This window comes from Pleurodeles waltl, chromosome 8, assembly GCF_031143425.1.
Source record: "Pleurodeles waltl isolate 20211129_DDA chromosome 8, aPleWal1.hap1.20221129, whole genome shotgun sequence".
Taxonomy (NCBI): Eukaryota; Metazoa; Chordata; class Amphibia; order Caudata; family Salamandridae; genus Pleurodeles; species Pleurodeles waltl.
In genome coordinates, this window is record NC_090447.1 from 532,306,891 (window position 1) to 532,328,461 (window position 21,571).

General features: G+C 44.0%; 1 protein-coding gene across 1 annotated transcript in view; it reads right to left on the reverse strand.

Annotated features, from left to right (window-relative positions):
* UGGT2 (UDP-glucose glycoprotein glucosyltransferase 2) overlaps positions 1-21,571 on the reverse strand; it is a 1,372,316-nt gene that overhangs the window by 130,252 nt on the left and 1,220,493 nt on the right. The window contains exon 35 of the mRNA XM_069204567.1: positions 10,188-10,348. Within this exon, the coding sequence (XP_069060668.1) occupies positions 10,188-10,348 (161 nt within the window). The remainder of the gene's footprint in view (positions 1-10,187; positions 10,349-21,571) is intronic.

The window sequence follows — 21,571 nt, forward strand, 5'->3', positions numbered from 1 at the left end:
ACCACTAGGCACCGGGGGATTTGTTTTTTGGGGCCAATGTCCACGCAGGGGAGCGACCCCCGTAGGCAAGGGTCGCTCCCGGCGGGGGAGGGTGGGGGTTGGGGGGCAAATTTATTTTAGGGCATTTCTGCCCCCCCCCCCCCCCCTGGGGGCCCGGCTGAGCTACAGGCCAAACACCACAGGTAGGCACCTTGCAAAAAAACACCTCTGTTTTCTGTGAAAAAATATGTTGTGTCCACGTTGTGTTTTGGGCCATTTCCTTTTGTGGGCGCAAGGCCCTACCCACAGAAGTGATGTACCATTTTTATCGAGAGGACTTAGGGGAACGCTGGGTGGAAGGAAATTTGTGGCTCCTCTCAGATTCCAGAACTTTCTGTCACCGAAATGAGAGGAAAAAGTGTTTTTTTGGGCCAAATTTGGAGGTTTGCAAAGGATTCTGGGTAACATAACCTGGTCAGAGCCCCGCAAGTCACCCCATCTTGGATTCCCCTGGGTTTCTAGTTTTCAAAAATGCACTGGTTTGCTAGGTTTCCTCAGGTGTCGGCTGAGCTACAGGCCAAAATCCACAGGTAGGCACTGCTTTTTATAAAAAAATGTGATGTGTCCACGTTGTGTTTTGGGCCCTTTCCTTTCGTGGGCGCTAGTCCTACCCACACAAGTGAGGTATCATTTTAATCGGGAGACTTGGGGGAACGCTGGGTAGAAGGAAATTTGTGGCTCCTCTCAGATTCCAGAACTTTCTGCCACAGAAATGTGAGTAACATGTGTATTTTTAGCCAAATTTGAGGTTTGCAAAGGATTCTGGGTAACAGAACCTGGTCCGAGCACCGCAAGTCACCCCTCCTTGGATTCCCCTAGGTCTCTAGTTTTCAGAAATGCACAGGTTTGGTAGGTTTCCCTAGGTGCCGGCTGAGCTAGAGGCCAAAATCTACAGGTAGGCACTTCGCAAAAAACACCTCTGTTTTTTTCCAACATTTAGGATGTGTCCACGTTGCGCTTTGGGTGTTTCCTGTCGCCGGCGCTAGGCCTACCCACGCAAGTGAGGTATCATTTTTATCGGGAGACTTGGGGGGAACGCTGGGTGGAAGGAAATTTGTAGCTCCTCTCAGATTCCAGAACTTTCTGCTACAGAAATGTGAGGGACATGTGTTTTTTTAGCCAAATTTTGAGGTTTGCAAAGGATTCTGGGTAACAGAACACTGGTCCGAGCCACACAAGTCACCCCTCCTTGGATTCCCCTAGGTCTCTAGTTTTCAGAAATGTACAGGTTTGGTAGGTTTCCCTATGTGGCGGCTGAGCTAGAGGCCAAAATCTCCAGGTAGGTCCACTTTGCTAAAAACAGCTCTGTTTTCTGTGATGTGTCCACGTTGTGTTTTGGGGCATATCCTGTCGCGGGCGCTAGGCCTACCCACACAAGTGAGGTATCATTTTTATCGGGAGACGTGGGGGAACGCTTGGTGGAAGGAAAGTTTTGGCTCCTCTCAGATTCCAGAACTTTCTGCCACAGAAATGTGAGGAACATGTGTTTTTTTTTAGCCAAATTTTGAGGTTTGCAAAGGATTCTGGGTAACAGAACCTGGTCCGAGCCCCGCAAGTCACCCCTCCTTGGATTCCCCTAGGTCTCTAGTTTTCAGAAATGCACAGGTTTGGTAGGGTTTCCCTAGGTGCCGGCTGAGCTAGAGGCCAAAACCTACAGGTAGGCACTTCGCAAAAAACACCTCTGTTTTTTTCCAAAATTTAGGATGTGTCCACGTTGCGCTTTGGGGTGTTTCCTGTCGCCGGGCGCTAGGCCTACCCACGCAAGTGAGGTATCATTGTTATCGGGAGACTTGGGGGAACGCTGGTGGAAGGAAATTTGTAGCTCCTCTCAGATTCCAGAACTTTCTGCCACAGAAATGTGACGGGACATGTGTGTTTTTTTAGCCAAATTTTGAGGTTTGCAAAGGATTCTGGGTAACAGAACCTGGTCCGAGCCCCCACAAGTCACCCCTCCTTGGATTCCCCTAGGTCTCTAGTTTTCAGAAATGTACAGGTTTGGTAGGTTTCCCTAGGTGGCGGCTGAGCTAGAGGCCAAAATCTCCAGGTAGTCACTTTGCTAAAAACAGCTCTGTTTTCTGTGATGTGTCCACGTTGTGTTTTGGGGCATATCCTGTCGCGGGGCGCTAGGCCTACCCACACAAGTGAGGTATCATTTTGATCAGGAGACGTGGGGAACGCTGGGTGGAAGGAAATTTGTGGCTCCTCTCAGATTCCAGAACTTTCTGCCACAGAAATGTGAGGAACATGTGTTTTTTTAGCCAAATTTTGAGGTTTGCAAAGGATTCTGGGTAACAGAACCTGGTCTGAGCCACACAAGTCACCCCTCCTTGGATTCCCCTAGGTCTCTAGTTTTCAGAAATGCACAGGTTTGGTAGGTTTCCCTAGGTGCCGGCTGAGCTAGAGGCCAAAATCTACAGGTAGTCACTTTGCTAAAAAACAGCTCTGTTTTCTGTGATATGTCCACGTTGTGTTTTGGGGCATATCCTGTCGCGGGCGCTAGGCCTACCCACACAAGTGAGGTATCATTTTTATCGGGAGACGTGGGGGAACGCTGGGTGGAAGGAAATTTGTGGCTCCTCTCAGATTCCAGAACTTTCTGCCACAGAAATGTGAGGAACATGTGTTTTTTTAGCCAAATTTTGAGATTTGCAAAGGATTCTGGGTAACAGAACCTGGTCCGAGCCCCGCAAGTCACCCCTCCTTGGATTCCCCTAGGTCTCTAGTTTTCAGAAATGCACAGGTTTGGTAGGTTTCCCTAGGTGGCGGCTGAGCTAGAGGCCTAAATCTACAGGTAGTCACTTTGCTAAAAACAGCTCTGTTTTCTGTGATATGTCCACGTTGTGTTTTGGGCATATCCTGTCGCTGGGCGCTAGGCCTACCCACACAAGTGAGGTATCATTTTTATCGGGAGACGTGGGGGAACGCTGGGTGGAAGGAAATTTGTGGCTCCTCTCAGATTCCAGAACTTTCTGCCACAGAAATGTGAGGAACATGTGTTTTTTTAGCCAAATTTTGAGGTTTGCAAAGGATTCTGGGTAACAGAACCTGGTCCGAGCCCCGCAAGTCACCCCTCCTTGGATTCCCCTAGGTCTCTAGTTTTCAGAAATGCACAGGTTTGGTAGGTTTCCCTAGGTGGCGGCTGAGCTAGAGGCCAAAATCTACAGGTAGTCACTTTGCTAAAAACAGCTCTGTTTTCTGTGATATGTCCACGTTGTGTTTTGGGGCATATCCTGTCGCGGGCGCTAGGCCTACCCACACAAGTGAGGTATCATTTTTATCGGGAGACGTGGGGGAACGCTGGGTGGAAGGAAATTTGTGGCTCCTCTCAGATTCCAGAACTTTCTGCCACAGAAATGTGAGGAACATGTGTTTTTTTAGCCAAATTTTGAGATTTGCAAAGGATTCTGGGTAACAGAACCTGGTCCGAGCCCCGCAAGTCACCCCTCCTTGGATTCCCCTAGGTCTCTAGTTTTCAGAAATGCACAGGTTTGGTAGGTTTCCCTAGGTGGCGGCTGAGCTAGAGGCCAAAATCTACAGGTAGTCACTTTGCTAAAAACAGCTCTGTTTTCTGTGATATGTCCACGTTGTGTTTGGGGGCATATCCTGTCGCGGGCGCTAGGCCTACCCACACAAGTGAGGTATCATTTTTATCGGGAGACGTGGGGGAACGCTGGGTGGAAGGAAATTTGTGGCTCCTCTCAGATTCCAGAACTTTCTGCCACAGAAATGTGAGGAACATGTGTTTTTTTAGCCAAATTTTGAGGTTTGCAAAGGATTCTGGGTAAAAGAACCTGGTCCGAGCCCCGCAAGTCACCCCTCCTTGGATTCCCCTAGGTCTCTAGTTTTCAGAAATGCACAGGTTTGGTAGGTTTCCCTAGGTGGCGGCTGAGCTAGAGGCCAAAATCTACAGGTAGTCACTTTGCTAAAAACAGCTCTGTTTTCTGTGATATGTCCACGTTGTGTTTTGGGGCATATCCTGTCGCGGGCGCTAGGCCTACCCACACAAGTGAGGTATCATTTTGATCGGGAGACGTGGGGGAACGCTGGGTGGAAGGAAATTTGTGGCTCCTCTCAGATTCCAGAACTTTCTGCCACAGAAATGTGAGGAACATGTGTTTTTTAGCCAAATTTTGAGGTTTGCAAAGGATTCTGGGTAACAGAACCTGGTCCGAGCCACACAAGTCACCCCTCCTTGGATTCCCCTAGGTCTCTAGTTTTCAGAAATGCACAGGTTTGGTAGGTTTCCCTAGGTGCCGGCTGAGCTAGAGGCCAAAATCTACAGGTAGTCACTTTGCTAAAAACAGCTCTGTTTTCTGTGATATGTCCACGTTGTGTTTTGGGGCATATCCTGTCGCGGGCGCTAGGCCTACCCACACAAGTGAGGTATCATTTTTATCGGGAGACGTGGGGGAACGCTGGGTGGAAGGAAATTTGTGGCTCCTCTCAGATTCCAGAACTTTCTGCCACAGAAATGTGAGGAACATGTGTTTTTTTAGCCAAATTTTGAGATTTGCAAAGGATTCTGGGTAACAGAACCTGGTCCGAGCCCCGCAAGTCACCCCTCCTTGGATTCCCCTAGGTCTCTAGTTTTCAGAAATGCACAGGTTTGGTAGGTTTCCCTAGGTGGCGGCTGAGCTAGAGGCCAAAATCTACAGGTAGTCACTTTGCTAAAAACAGCTCTGTTTTCTGTGATATGTCCACGTTGTGTTTTGGGGCATATCCTGTCGCGGGCGCTAGGCCTACCCACACAAGTGAGGTATCATTTTTATCGGGAGACGTGGGGGAACGCTGGGTGGAAGGAAATTTGTGGCTCCTCTCAGATTCCAGAACTTTCTGCCACAGAAATGTGAGGAACATGTGTTTTTTTTAGCCAAATTTTGAGATTTGCAAAGGATTCTGGGTAACAGAACCTGGTCCGAGCCCCGCAAGTCACCCCTCCTTGGATTCCCCTTGGTCTCTAGTTTTCAGAAATGCACAGGTTTGGTAGGTTTCCCTAGGTGGCGGCTGAGCTAGAGGCCAAAATCTACAGGTAGTCACTTTGCTAAAAACAGCTCTGTTTTCTGTGATGTGTCCACGTTGTGTTTTGGGGCATATCCTGTCGCGGGTGCTAGGCCTACCCACACAAGTGAGGTACCATTTTTATCGGGAGACTTGGGGGAACATAGATTAGCAAAACAAGTACTATTGCCCCTTGTCTTTCTCTACATTTTTTCCTTCCAAATATAGGAGTGTGTGTAAAAAAGACATCTATTTGAGAAATTCCCTGTAATTCACGTGCTACTATGGTCACCCCGGAATTCAGAGATGTGCAAATAACCACTGCTCCTCAACACCTTATCTTGTGCCCTTTTTGGAAATGCAAAGGTTTTCTTGATAGCAATTTTTTTACTCCTTATATTTCAGCAAATGAATTGCTGTATACCCGGTATAGAATGAAAACGCACTGCAGGGTGCAGCTCATTTATTGGCTCTGGGTTCCTCGGGTTCTTGATGAACCTACAAACCCTATATATCCCCGCAACCAGAGGAGTCCAGCAGACGTAACGGTATATTGCTTTCGATAATCTGACATTGCAGGGAAAAGTTACAGAGTAAAACGTAGAGAAAAATTGATGGTTTTTTCACCTCAATTTCAATATTTTTCTTTTTCAGCTGTTATTTTCTGTAGGAAACCCTTGTAGGATCTACACAAATGACCCCTTGCTGAATTCAGAATTTTGTCTACTTTTCAGAAATGTTTAGGTTTCTGGGATCCAGCATTGGTTTCATGACCATTCCTGTCACTGACTGGAAGGAGGCTGAAAGCACAAAAAATTGCACAAATGGGGTATGCCCCAGTAAAATGCCAAAATTGTGTTGAAAAATTGGGTTTTCTGATTCAAGTCTGCCTGTTCCTGAAAGCTGGGAAGCTGCTGAGTTTAGCACCGCAAACCCTTTGTTGATGCCATTTTCAGGGGAAAAACCACAAGCCTTCTTCTGCAGCCACTTTTTCCAATTTTTTTGAAAAAAACGAAATTTTCACTGTATTTTGGCCAATTTCTTGGCCTCCTTCAAGGGAACCCACAAAGTCTGGGTACCTCTAGAATCCCTAGGATGTTGGAAAAAAAGGACGCAAATTTGGCTTGGTTAGCTTATGTGGACAAAAAGTTATGAGGGCCTAAGCGCGAACTGCCCCAAATAGGCAAAAAAAGGCCCGGCACAGGAGGGGGAAAAGGCCTGGCAGCGAAGGGGTTAATGACACTGGTGCCCACTACATGAGCAACAGTCTTTGGTGTACAGGAAATATCATATCTGTTTAGTGGTATCTTGTTTGTCTTGGACCATTTCTGTAAATAATATATGTAAATATTCAGGTAGAGCAAGAAGATACTCACATAGCATGTCCCAGGGAGCATGACTATCGCCTCAAAAGGCAGATGGCATTCAAAGAAGGCACTGGCAGACTACATGAAAAAAAAACGTTTATGCTTTGTCAAAAACTTTGGCTCACCATGAGCCAATCTGGGTGCCTTGCAAGGATGCAGTTCTCTGCCTCGCGGAGGAAGGTTTAAACAAGAGTGATATAATCAGGTCGACCAGAGACTCATTTAATGGCAACAGAGACTCCGAAGTAAGAGGTCCAGGTTAAAAAGTCTCTATAAGATTTGCCTTTTCTGCTTGGCTAGAAGGGAGATTTCTAGCACTTCAGCCACCCTTCTACTACAACCGCGATAGAAGCTTTTTTTTCAGTCTGCGGTTATAAAGACGAATGAATGGCAGAATGAGGAGAGTTATCCATCCCACTGGCATTCTGAAGATTGAGATATAAGCCAGCATCAGTAGAATGATATCAAGTTATCCGCCTCCTCATGGTCATCAGGTTGGGCACATTGAAAACCTTGCATTGTGTCAGGATAAGACACAAGACTAGACTCTACTTGTTTATAATATTGTTATTGAGGTAGTGGAACTGGAGTGGAGTCACCCTCCACGCTGCTGCTTTTTTTTGTAATTGTATAGCACCATTTGTCGAATCATAGCTGAGGAATGATCTGAATCTGGGGCCGGAGACAAAACTGGCTCCGGAACCAGTACAGATGGAGCCAGAGGTGGTGTCAATGAAGGCAGAATTGATGTACAGGGGTGGGTCCAGATTCCACTGCTAGAGGGAGAAAGTGCTGACCTCCTCAAGGGTCAGCTGGCGCTGGGGATGGCCTGCTGTAGCAAAACATCTGGGCCTGTGGGATCAAAAGGTGCACCAGTGAGAGCTGCAATCATTTTGAATATATGTAGCAAGGCCTCCTTGAAGGCCCTAACTTGCTGAGTAATCAACAATTACCTTAAGAATTCTGGGTGATTGACCTGCCTGTTTGGCATTGGATCCTAACTGGAAGCCAAAAGTGGTGTCAGATTTCAAGAATGCCAACTACTAGATCACTCCCGGGACCAGAGCATCTGGACTTTGAAGATGCACACCTACTTTTTTGATGTGTCCCTCTGTTTTGCCTTATGAGAGTGGGTCTAATCTTGTGATATGGAACAGGAGCGACCCCACATGTTATGCGGGACAGTATAGTTTGACTTCCTACTCCCTGATGGCTTTGCGGTGGACCAGGAAGCATTATTTGTCACTGGATTTGGAGTCATGTTTAGTGCAAGGGCACCATAGACAGATGTTATGAGGATCTGCAATCTGGAGGAGGGACTGTAATGCAAAATCTTGAGACAGTGCCTTTGTGAAGGAGACAATGTGAATTTCAAGAAATGACAGATAAGAGCATACACACTCATTAAAAGAGGTGAAGGAAGCCTAAGGAGACTAAGAGGGCCAATAGGGGGACTTACCACAAAATACTGCTTGTGATAGATTAGAATAAACGGCTGAAACATAAATAGTTGCCTAACCACTCAGAAGGATTGAGTTAATCTGTAGGCAGATGCTCAAGCAGATTCTTTACAGTAGTGAAAAGCAAGGATCTTAAGATAAAGAGAGATCCATATGGTTGTTGAAAACAGCAAACTAACAACACACATTAAGTAATGGAATGGAGAAAGGGGTGTGGCACATCATGGACTAACATTATGTAAGTGATATTTAGTTAAGGTTTTTGCTTTGATATATCTATTTTTCTGTAAACCCTAAAAAAGTGCACAAGATGCAAAATGTATTGGTATTGGTTTACACTGAGATGAAAAATGTAACACATCAAAAGTATTTCTGACATTTGAAACATAACACCTAACCTTGATTTATTTAAGCAAAAACAACATTGATTTAAGTAAGTGAAACAAACAACAGTAAGCAATTATTTTAATGAGCTTAAAGACTGAAACCAAACATAAAGAAAAGGAACTTCAAGCATTATTCTATGAAACACAAACAATATGGAAATTGTGATAATTGTAGCCTGATAGCTCGCAGGTGCAGGATGTAACACTGTGAATAAACCATTGTGTAACCCTGCACACACATTCTGTTAGACATTTTTGATAAAGCATCAAAATCGGTAGGAAGGAGCTCTGGATCCCCATCGAAGGATGCAGATAAACAGTAACTGATGTTAGTGCATAGAGGTGGTGCTTATGTGTGGCTTTGTGTTTTAGAGGATGGATGGAGTCACCACAACTAAGATACGTACGACTTTTTTGCATGTCTTAAAGGAATATCTTTTTCCATGGCACACTTAGGGCCAGATGTAGCAAAGGGGTTTACCCATTCTGTGTCAATGGGAAAAGGCTTTGGTACATATGGCCGTTAATTCCTTAGAACTCATCTCTACATTCTAAGTTCTTGATTTTGCATCATTTTTCTTAAGTTATTTGTTATCTTTTTAATAATCATGGTATTGACCTTTAAATATTTATGATGTTTGTTGCATATAGACCACATGCATCGTCCATGAAAAAGACCTTCATACGTCTGTCAATCTGCCAAGGATATGCCAGTGATTCTTCATAGAAACAAATCTAGCTTTGTTTGGAATGTGTGAGACCTCAACAGAATAAGTCCATAGCCTAACCCTTCGATTCCTTTCAACCTTCAATTAGAACCAAGGAAACTCCTCTCAGAAGAATTGCTTACTCACAAGGTTTCAGACTCATCAAAGTCTTCAACTGAGGGAACAGAGACAGAGTAATAACTACTTAAGGAAGAAAAGTCACTCATGGCAACTTAAGAACTGGACCCACCTCTTGAGAGAGGAACTGGGTACCCAACTCTGGACAGGGATCTCCAAAGGAGGATACCATGGTAAGGGGTTTCTTTCGAGCCTCTGCCTTTGGTAAACACTAAGAGAGATATGGATTTCGTCCAATGTAATACAGAAATGGCTAGTTCAGTATTAACTTTAACAATAGGCGCTTCTGCAATATTTAGAACGTATCTAGACATTCTGGGAAAAAATCAACATAAACAGTCTCACTGTAAGAGTTCTCTGGCAGCACAGTGATACTGTAGACAGATTGAGAGACCTGCAGTATTACTTGTGCAGATGCTGGTAGTTACCAGAAATGTCTGAAACATTCAGGAGAGAGAAACATTTATGGTAATCCAATTATCAAACATGTTTTATTTTCAGCAGCCTTACCTGAATTTTTAATGTGACCCGATACATTGGCAAATTAAAGCATGGATTAAAAGAAGATTAAACTCTAGAATAACTGGAGAAAATGATCCAATAAGCTTAAAAGACAATTCAAATAATATGTTGAGTGCAATGAAACATAACTTGTAGCTTTGATTATTGCAAAAAACAAAGAACTAAAGGTGGAGGGGAATGGGAATGGGGCAGAAACAAATGCTGGGATTTAAAAAGATCTGGAAGATCAATGAGAAAAACACACAAAAAACTGTAGAGAACGAATAATATACACAGTGAATTTAAAAGGGGAAGGTACCATGCACAAAGAAACAAAACACACCGTTTTAAAAGCTTGTGAGAAGGATTTGAATATGGAAGCAAAAGGGAAAAACACATTCTTCGACTGAAAAGCAGACACACAGCAAAACTACAAGGATGATAAGGAAGTGAATGGAAAATCTGAAATGCCAATAAGTACTCCAGTAACTGGATGAACAAATTCTTTAATACTTTCATACTAAATCGAGTAACGGTACCACAGAATATCACTCCACACCTGATTTATACACAGACTATATCTTTTGTTACCTTATGTGATACTTCCTATGACCCAGATGCATTTGCCAATATCCAGATTTCCAGAAACGGTAGCCATCCATTTCTTTTCGACTCTCACAAAAAGGAGTGTACCCGTAGGGAGCCCCACCTAGATCGAAGTCCCTGAGATCCTTGAGGTCGGTTCGTACGATCTAAGAATTACAAGGAGAGAGGGAGTTACAGAATTGTTTAATGTATAGGAAATAAAAAAATCATGTGTGCTGGAAGAAACATATGTCATTCGTCTTGTTCTGTGGGATGGGGATTGTTCAAATGTAACATGAAGTGGCATACTGTACACATGATAGTACACAATGATTTTTCCATGCGGGTAAATGCCATGGTGTAATTCTCATTTTCACAATGCACTTTGCCTCCACCCTTATACACTGGAAACAGGAGGTAAATAATGCTTTACTGTGGACATATCCAGTAGCCTGTCAAGGAAGGTATGATATCCAGCGCGCCAAAGAGGAGCAGTTGCAAATCAAAGGTGAAGCATGGGCTTGAGAGCCCTTCTGCATGAGGCAGCAAATGAACAGTTGAAAGTTTTGTTCCTTTAAGGATCAAATGAAGGGGAGTTATGTGAGGTGCAAGATAAAAGGAAGCCAAGGACAGGAGACGAGTAACACCTAGATGTAACTGTGGAGGGATAGCCATGACACAAACACTAAATGATTTGCTGGCCACATGGAAATAGCAACATAAGAGATCCCCTGGAAGATCATGGCTGTGAAAGAGACGATCCATCCCTTAGAATGGAGGAGAAGGAGCAGACAAATCAAGCCATGCGGGAGTACAGACACGCACTGAAGAAGCTCCAGAATGCAGATACAAGAAGAGGCATGTGCCTATACTTCTATCTGGGCAATGCTCACATGGACAAGGGTTGTTGATTCTAGAGCAGAAAGAGAAAGAAACATTCTGAGGCTTTAGCACATACATAAAAATCAAAGGGAAAAGGAAGACTGCACCTCTGCACCAGAAGCACGCTTAACAAGAGGTACCTACCAAGCAACAAGAGAGATAAAATGCCAGGAGTCCAGAAGGGATGGTAACCCTGGCAACAATACAATACTCTATATCTGTGAACATTAAAGTGCTCAAACCTAGAGTGTGACTATCATGGAGACTTATACAAAACTGAGACGGGAAAATGTGCTGGTAAAATTAGGATGTTTGGGGGTGCCTGCTAATATCCGCTTGGAAAAAAGACTTCAAGACAAATTACTATTAAGAAGAGACTAATATGCCGGGCCTCCTCACAAGTGCAAAACAAAGGCCAACAACTGCTTTCAGGGAAGGGAAAACCAAGTGGAAGGAAGGCAAACATGGCCATGACGAACTATGGGTTATTGCCTGCAGTGGAACCAAGCATTGGCAAAGCCAATAGGTCTCATCTATGCAAGAGCTATTGCCTTCGCCAATATGTGTCAGCACCAGTTTGGCAGCTGTCCATCATGGCTAAAAGTAAGTGGCGTAAAGTAGAGTGTTGTGGAGTGAGGTGTTTTGGAGTGGTGTAGAGCAGTGTTGAGTAACGTAGCGTACAGTGGAGTGTCGTGGAGGGAGTAGAGTGTAACAGAATGGAAGGGCACAGAGTGGAGTAGAGGTGAGTGGTGTAGAGTGGAGTTGAGTGGAGTAGAATAGAAGGTTATGGAGTGGTGTGGAGCAGAGTGGAGTGGGTTAGAGGGTCCTGCGTAGGGTGCTGTAGAATGGCGAACAGCAGAGTATATTGTTGTAGAGTGGAGTAGTGTGATGTAGAACAGAGTGGAGTAAAGTGGCATAGAGGAAGTTGAGAAGAGCGTCGTAGAGTGGAGTAGTGTTGTAGAGTGGTGTGGCAGAGAGTGGAGTAGAGTGTCAGAGTGGAGAGGAGTTTAAGGGAGTAGAGCATCACAGAGTGGAGTTTTGCAGACTGGAGTAGAGTGGCCTAGAGCAAAGCGGCATAAAGTGCAGCAGTGCAGAGTGGACTGGCATAGAGTGCGTGGCTTAGATTGCATTGGGGTAGAGTGCAGTGACACAGAATAGAGTAGAGTGGTGTCAAGATGCGTGGAGCAATAAGGGTTGCAATGCCGTAGAGTGAAGTAGCACAGGGTGTAGTAGAGTGGTGGAGAGGCAGTAGCATAGAGATGAGTGATGCAGAGTGCAGTGCAGTGGCACAGAGTTCACTGATGGAGAGTGCAGTCTTGCACAGTAGAATGTCTTAAAGTGCAGTGGAGTAGAGTGCATTTGCAAACAGCAGAGTGTTGCAGAGTAGGGTACTGCAGAGAGGAGTGATGTACAGTACAGTGGTGCAGACTACAATAGAGTGGCATAGAATGCACTTACGTAGAGAGCATTGTGTACTGTGGCATAGCATGCAGTGGCATAGACTGTTGCAAAATAGAGTATTGTGACATAGATTGAAGTGGTGCAGAGCAACTGGCGTACAGTGCGTTGGTTTTGAGTAAAGTGATGTACAGTACAATGGGTAGAGTGCAGTGGTTTAGAGGAGAGTGGCAAAGGGGAGAGTGGCAAAGGGTAGAGTGGTGCAGAGTAGAGTGGTGCAGTATAGAGTAGAGTGGTATAGAGTGAAGTGGCATAGAGTGATGCAGGGTAGGGTAGAGTGGTGCAGGGTAGAGTAGAGTGGCATAGAGTAGTGGCGTAGAGGGGAGTAGTGTCGAGCAGAGTGAAGTGGTGTACACTGGAGTGGTGTAGGGTACAGTGTTGCATAGTAAAGTAGAGTGCTTTGGCATAGAATGGTGCTGAGTAGATTACAGAGGTGTAGCATCACGTGGCAGAGAGTGCAGTGATATACAGTAGATTAGAGTGGCATACAGTGCAGAGTACAGTAGAGTGGTGCAGTGGCATAGAGTGCTGTGGCAGAGTAGAGCAGCATAGAGTTCAGTGGAGGAGACTGTATTAATGCAGAGCAGAAAGTGGTAGAGTGCAATGTTGCAGAGTGCATTGATGAAGACTGCACTGGAGTAGAGTAGTGCAGAGTACAGTGGCCTAGAGTAGATTGTTGCACAGCAGAGTATAGTGGTGTACAGTTCAGTGGCATAAAGTGTATTGTTTTGAGTAAAGTGGCACAGAGAGCACTGGCGGAGAGTGCAGTGGTGTAGAGATGATTGACCTAGAGATGAGTGGCCGAGACTGGAATGGCATAGAGTGGAACAGAGTAGCACAGAGTGGAATAGAATGGTGTAGATTGGAACAGAATGGCGTAGAGGTGAATAGAATGGCGTACAGTGGAACAGAGTGCAGTGGCATATAGTAGGTTGTTTCAGAGTAGAATGAAGCAGCATAGAGTGCAGTGGCATAGAGAAGAGTGCTACTGAATGCAGTGCTGCAGAGGGTAGTGGTGCAAAGGAGATTATAGTGGCTTACAGTGCAGTGGCAGTATGTGATGCAGAGTAGAGTCGCATAGAGTGTAGTGGCGTAGAGTGCATAGGTTGGTGAAGAATTGTGCAGAGTAGAGTGCAGTGGCATGAAGTAGAGTGGTATAGAATAGAGTTCAGTGGCAGAGTGAGCAGTGTTGACTGTCGTAGAGTGCAGTGGGGTATATAAGAGTGGCATAGAGTGCATCAGTGTATCAGTGTATAATGAAGTGGAGTGGCAAAGAGTGGAGTGATGCATAATAAAGTAGGGAGGGGTAGAGTGCAGTGATGAGTGGTGCAGAGTGACGTAGTGTGGAGTGGTGCAGAGTAAAGTGCAGTGTTGAGGTACCAAGTGGAATAAAGTGGGGTATGCATGAAATGGTAGTGCGCTGCCATTAGAGACAACACATCTTTAATTGAAATGACCATTAAATTTGCACAAACATACAGTTTTATTGATAAAAGTAGCACACAAACTATAACGTGTGGAAGTGTGTTCACATGGTTTATTGATTAGTTGCACTTCAGAATTACCCGAAGTAGCCAGCATGATTGTCCTGTAAATCCTCTCACTTTGAAGTCAGAGAAAGAAAAATAAGCACCAAGTTCTCTCGGAAGACAGAGTATGAAATTTGATCTTTGTCTTTGAATCCACAGCAAATGAGACAAGATAAAAGCAAGATTAAAGGCCTGTTTACAGAAAGGGAGAGCACTCGAAAGGATACTGTAAGCAAGGTTTGGGCAAGGGAAGGGGCGAATTCAAGTTGGGCAGCAAGAAACAATTAAAACCAGCAAATAGACAGCAATTAAATGTGAGTTACAAAACAAAAAGCCAATAGGAGGGGTAAGCAACGGTGGAATGCATTTCTAGAGAAGCTTTCAGAATGTCCCCAAGATGTTGTTAGCAAACCAGACAGCTGTGCTGTCTGGAAGGCTTCGACTTAAATGCACTACATAGCTGTGGGAGATATCAAAAGATGATACTTGACAAAATCAGAAAAAGAAAGGAAGTGGAAGGGCTATGGTGATGGCACCAAACTAACATTGCTGATAGAGCTGGGAAAAAGTCACACATTCAGCCTCTCAGAAGTACAGGTGCTGGCTAGCGCTAGGTCGGACCAAGGCGTCGGACTAAATAACTGAGCTAGATCAAAAAAGACAAGAGCTCCAGGAGGAGTTTAGCCCACTCTTTCAAGCAAACTAGCAGGAATGATCACAAAAGTACCACATAAAGAACATATTCTGTAAGCTCTCCACAGTCTATGTCATAAAACATACGGCTCAATAACATAATTAGGTCAGGCTAGAAAGCAGACAAAAACAAGTACTGGGTATACATTCTCTGATATTTTAATGAAGCACTCAAATATTAACTATGCATGACTTACCCATGGGGTTCTTCCTCATGTTCTTACCCTCATCAAACCTCACAAATATTAACCCTAACCGACCTTCCCCTGCATGCAAAACTCCTGATTTTTAATTTCTATTCCCTGACACTCTGGGGACTTACAATATGAATTAAATCCCTTACTTCCCCCATATATCTAGGAAGAGTGACTCTCAGGAGGGAGAAGTGTGCCAGGATTAGAGCTCTATTGAAAAGGCAAATGTCATTCACTCTTCAACTACCCTCACTTACCATACCTGTTGTCTTAGGGAGCTCTGGGGCTGGGACGTGTTCTCTATGAGGACCTCCTAATATCTACCACAGGTATGTTATGCAGAGAGCTTCTTTTACCTGAAACATCTACTTCATAGTAAAAGATACACTTCTGATAATCTAAGAGAACATTCGGCCATTGTCTCTGGTGTTTCTGTTAATCGCCAGAGTTTCCCTGTACATGATTTTGCACTATTCTAGTACAGACCTCATCTTTATCAGTGCTTGCTATGTGATATGCTGAGTCTCTTGATTTAAATAAAAACAACCTTTACAAAAGGGTGCAACAGAGTACAAAACAAAGGGAGCTTTGCACTTTATTGTAGGAGAAATTAAGGCAAAAGGCGTGTCATAGTAATGCAGGCATAATCTGTAACTGGAGATTTAAAGAGCTATAGTCTTTTTGGATAGAAGACGAGCATGAAGGTGATTTTGAAAAGGAGGATTGAGGCGTTCTTACACTTGCCAGACTTAATAACATGTAAGGCATGCAAATCATAGTGTTAAATGACAACCAAATAAAGTTTGATATGTTTAAACAAGTGAACTATAGATGGCTTTCCATCAAGACCTTCTTTTATAGGTGGTGACAAACCATATTTTACTAACTGCGTATTCATACATATTGAAAAGTGGTGGATAGTGAGATAGCTAGAAACATTTTGCCTCCTTCAAAGCAATCATGAACCCTCAATTGGTGCCTTCGAAGAAAGCCAGTAATGACTGGCATAATGTCCGAATTGAGCATCTGCATGTGTTACTGAAAAAGCAGTCCATTCAGGTTGGGACTTGAAATACCTAAGTATTGTTAGTGGTCTCAAAGAGGGGATCTTAAAGTCTCAATGTTGTTTCTCCTTGTTGCCCCCTACCAAGGGGAATTAACTGATGGCATAGCTTCTACTTCTATAGCAGCATTAAAGGCCTAACACCAGTAATAGTATGGATATATGGTAAGATTGCGGAGAGGATTAAGAGAAGTTGACTGGCAGGTTTGTCCAGCAAATAAAATGTTACCTCATTCTGTAAATGAGAGGTGAAAAAGAGAAGCAAGACAGAGGCTTTAATATCTAAGAAAAAAAGCTAAAAAACAGAAATGGAGCTGACTAATGCTACAAGTTACATTTTACAGATCACAGACATTCTTTTCATTTATGTTAGATAAGCACATGAACAATGCTCGATTGTGCTGGTTGAATAAATCTAGACTTTACTGGCATTCCCCAAGCATCAGGCAACTTGAGTGAAAGCAACAAAACCCGCCTAGGAAGCTGAAGCATTGACTACTAATGTGAGGACAGCAGATATGCTGGAGCCATGCAGGGCTATAATTTCCACTTCTAGGGATGAATCCTATTTCTGAGGAAAAGGCTGAATAAATCACAGCTCACAGCATCATTAAGGAAAGAATCTTATCACAATGGATACCGTTTTTTTCCTTTTGTTGCCCCCTTTACCAAGAGATTTGCAAAACATGTCACTTATGCCAACAGATTCTCTCGCGAGGAGTTGCAGAGACGAGATTGTAAGGTTGCTTATGCTACAGGATCCAAAAACACTAAACAAGCTTCCATCTCGAATAAAGATCACTCTTCTAACAAAAAAGCAATATACATGAATTACAAACGTCAATAATGTTCTGTCAACACCCTACTTTACAGAGTATGGTTTTGCTTATTAAGAACAGCATAGCAAACCAAGTTGTAGTAAAATGGTCAACTGGAAAACCAATGAAGATGAAGAAGGGACTTATAAATATTTACGGAGAATTGTTTTTTTCAGATTTCAAGCTCAAAAGTGTTTAACAATTTCATATGATTTAACTTGTGTTTGCGTTTAAATTGTAGTTAATTTATACAGAACAAAATAATCTGAGCAGACAATTAAAAAATTTTTATATGTAATATTTTGAAATCGCAATAAAGAATAAATTACTTACCTTCAGTAACACTATTTCTGGTAGATACTCTATCCAACTATAAATTCATTACCTTCTGAAAATTCCCCTGGCTTCAGGCAGGATCCTGATAATCTTTAGCAGTACTTCTGAGAACCAGTTGGTGGCATTGTGCAGCTCCACTCTGACATCATTTCACTCTGGAAGTGCCATGCAGAATCACATATAAGTGCTGGCCATGCGCCGACATCAGTTGCTCCATAGGCTGTCCTAACTACCATTCGTGATCTGCTAGGTGTTGGTGGCTGAGTTCATCCGCCCAGGTGTTTAGAGATCCCACCAGGTGGAATACCACCAGGAAAATGCCCTGTTGTTCCAGACACTTCCAGAGGCGTGTAAACTCTTGACACAATGCCCACATCTTCACGCCAGCCTGCTTGTTGCAGTACCACACACTTGGTGGTGGTTTTTCTCTGAGCACCTGCATTACTCTCCCTTTGATAGACAGCAGGAAGGCATTCAATGCCACATGGATGGCTTGCAGCTTCAAGAGGTTGATCGGAGCCAGGCCTCTGCCGGAGACAGACACGTCTGATCTCAACCTCTCCCATGTGGACTCCCAAACCCAGAATCTATGTATTGGTCACCACGATAGATTCTGAGTGGGGTAAGGAGTGAAATCTGCCACTGACTCAATTGCAGTCCAACAAGCATCACTACAGGTCAGTTGCAGTCTCCTCAGAAATCAGGATGTAGTCTAAAAGATTTCCTGGTGCTATGCCCACTGGGCCTTCAGACCCCACTGTAGAGCCTTAAAAAGCTAACTGGAATGCATGATTAGCATGATGAGGAGGCCATCAATCCCAGAAGCCTCAGTCTTCTTCTTTGAGATCCAAGGCAGAGGTTGAGACATTGGAATCATAGCGCAAATATAATGGGCTCGCAGCTTTGGGGGGAAGGCTTGAAACTGCACCATCTCCAGAATAGCTTTGATGAAAGGAAGTGTCTGGTAAGAGGTAAGGAATGACTTTGGTACAATGACAGTGAACCCTAAAGATGTCAAGAAATGTTCTGTGGTCTGGAGGTGGGTGACAACTACTTGGAGCTAGCCCATTTTCAATAGGCAGTCGTTGAGGTAGAAGAAGACTGGATCGCCCCAGACCTCCAAGGGTGCACACCCGAGGGGCATTGGAGAGGTCAAAGGGGATGACAGCAAACTGAAAATGCTCCTGCCCCACTGTGGACAGAGCCTGTGGGCCTGGAAGACTGGGATTTGGAAACCAGACCAACACTACCCGCCAGTCTCCAGGCTCGATGACAGACAAGAATTGAGCCAGAGTGAGCATCTTGAATTTGTCCTACCACAGGAAGATGTTGAGGGTAAAAATATAAAAGAAGACAAAGGCACCCATCCTTCTTCAGCACAAGGAGGTAGCACTCAGTTACTACTTCTGAGGACAGAACCTTCTCTATGGGCCCTTTGGGAAAAGGACTCAGCACTTTCTGCCTCACGAGAGACAGATGATCCTCTGCCAGCTGCTGTTAGGGCGCTGGTATATGTGGGCGTGATGGACTAAAAAGAAACAGAAGGGCGTAACTCAACTGGACAACCTGAAGGACCTATGTGTCTTAAGTGATGGCTTACCACCCTGGGAGAAAATGGAATATCCTCTCTCTGAAAAGATTGCGGTAAACCTGGTAGGGCCTACTAAAAAATGTTTGCGGCTTTATCAACTGAGAGCAGGGAACTGGGCTGCATCCTGCCCTTGCTGTCCACGTTGTCTCTGGATCGGCGGCCTCAGCCACAAAAAAGCTGTAGCTTCTGCTGGGCAGGTGACATGGGTGGATGTTGGCAGTACTGAAAATCCCTGCTATAGTGATGAAGGGGGCAGATCTGTGGTGGAACTGGCTCTTTGAAGCAGACAGGACAAAAGAGCATGCTGTGGTCCTGCTGTATTCCAAGCTCTCGAGAGAAGTCTGCCTTCTCGCCTAAGAGGTGAGAGTCATCAAAGGGCACACCCCCTAGGGAAGATTAGACATCCCCAGAGAAGCCAGTAGACCTCACCCAGGAGTGTCTTCTGAGTGTCAGAAAGGCACCAATTTCCCAAAAATGGCAATCTGTAGTGTTGAAACGACAATAAAATTGGGGAATCTAGCAGCATTGAGGCCAACCTGGATGATGTAGTGTCTTCCCCAGCCTGGTACCCGCTGAATGACTAGGCCACACATAAAACTGTAAATCACACACCTTTATTCCTCTGCATCTACCTGTGAGCTCTGACATTGCAAAGCAAGCTCTCATACAGTCTATTCTAGTAATTACGTCACACAATGATACAGAGTCCTCAGGGAGCCTGAAAGGTTCAGTTTTAAACCAAGACACTACATCTCCCTCTCTGTTAAATGAAAAGTTGCACATTTTTAGAAAATCATGAGAAAGGCCAAATATCTATATATATGTATATATATATATAGAAACATGTATAACCCTATCGCTTCAGTTAACCTTCTTGCCGCTTTGATGTGTCAACCCGATCTGGTTACTGGAAGCTGTAAGCGGTCGTCTCCAGTGTCGAAAACTGCCAATGATGGCAAGTAATCAGCAAGTCAGTGGGTTTTCACAATCAGTCTTTCTTTCATCATCTCGAGTTGAAGATCGATGAAACACAGGCCTGAAGTGAGAAGAGCCTCTGCTAGGGGGACTTCCCAGGTCGGTGGTCAGTCACCAAGTGCCCTTTGGTAGACACTACTTCAAAAGGTTCAGCAGGTTTTCATTACTAACTCTTTCTGAGGTCTATTGGGATATCTTGGTTGCTTTTGCTCTCCCGAACATCAAAGCCAAAGGATCTTCACCTGTGGATGAGTGGGGTGTCGAACGATAAGCTTGTATAGTAGAGTTCAGTACTGTTTTAGACTGAGCTTCTCAAGAGTTGCACGCTGTAATGCTTTCTTTAGTGTACTCATAAAATGCTCAACAAGTCCATTGGCCTGTGGCCACAAGGGTGTAATCATTTGATGCTTTATGTTCAGATGCTCCAGAAATTCTTTAAATCTTTGCAGTTGGATGGTGGACCACTGTCAGACTTCATAATGACTGGCAAACCCCATACTGGAAATAAGCCAACAAGTTTCTCGATTACTCGCTTATGTGTCATGGATGAGAGATTTTCATCCAAAGGGAAATGTGAATTTTCATCTATTACCACCATTAAAGAATATTCATTGTCAAGTGGAAAGAAATCGATGGCTATTCTCTCCCAGGCATGTTTAGGGTGTTCGGACACATTTAGCATATGTGGAGTGACTTTGGTTGACAGGTAATTTCATATGTGACAGGCCTTGAGTTACTATTTAACTCTTTCATCTAGGTATGGAAACCAAACTTGGTCTCAGAGAGCTCTCTTTGTAGTAACAATACCACAATTTCCTTTGTGAGACACTTCTATCACCTTTTGTTGTAGACTCTCTGGAATCAGGACCCTCACAGAATAACTCCTTTCTGAGTCATGGACAGTTCATCTTTCACATTCTTGTCTTTTGGTATTCACCATCATTACTGAGAGGTCGAATGTGTTTGTTCCACAACTGATGTGTAATTATGTCTTTAAACTTGAGTAGGTCACTATCATGACTGGTAGCAGTGAAAATCTGGGCTAACAATACAGAAGCTCTTATACTTGACAATGAAATTGACGTAGGATTTGCCATTTTGGAAGGAGTGCCATGACCTTGAAAGGGCACTACTGAAAGTAATCAGCAGGATTTTGATCCTTTCCTGGGTGATGCACAACTGTATAATCATACTCTTTCAATCATAGTCCCCAACATTCAATTCAAGGAGACATCTTGGCCTTTGGTTGCTGAAGATGGTGAGCAAAACTTGATGATCAGTCACCAGCGTAAAATGCTTTCTGTAAAGGAAAACATGGAAATGTTTATAAGCTCATACATAGCCAAACTTTCCTTTTTTTCCGGCTGTGAGTAAGCATGTTCTATTTGAGATAAACTTCTACTAGTATAGGCCACAATATCGCTCCTTGCATTTTGGCATCCATTTTGCTGTGCAAGTAGAGCACCTAACCCAACGGGGCTAGAGTCAACTGCAGTCTCGGTATGGAGCTTTGGATTGAAGTGTGCCATTTCATAGAACATGGCATGTTTGATTCTCTTGAAACTCTTTACACATTCTTGTGACCATTTAAAACAAACATTTTTCATGGTCAACTCTCGTAATGGAACACTAACAGTGGCAAAGTTCTTTATGTATTGTGAAAAGTAGCTGGCCTTTCCAAAAAACAGAAAGTACCATTGAAACATCTTGTGGGGGTTCAGCTTGTACTTTGCAGGATCAGGCATCATGCCCCCATCAGAAAAGATATAGCAGGCCTTGAATAATAATAAAAATGCTACTAGACCTGCAGGTCGAGTAATTTTTATAATTTACTCAACCTAACTGTAATGC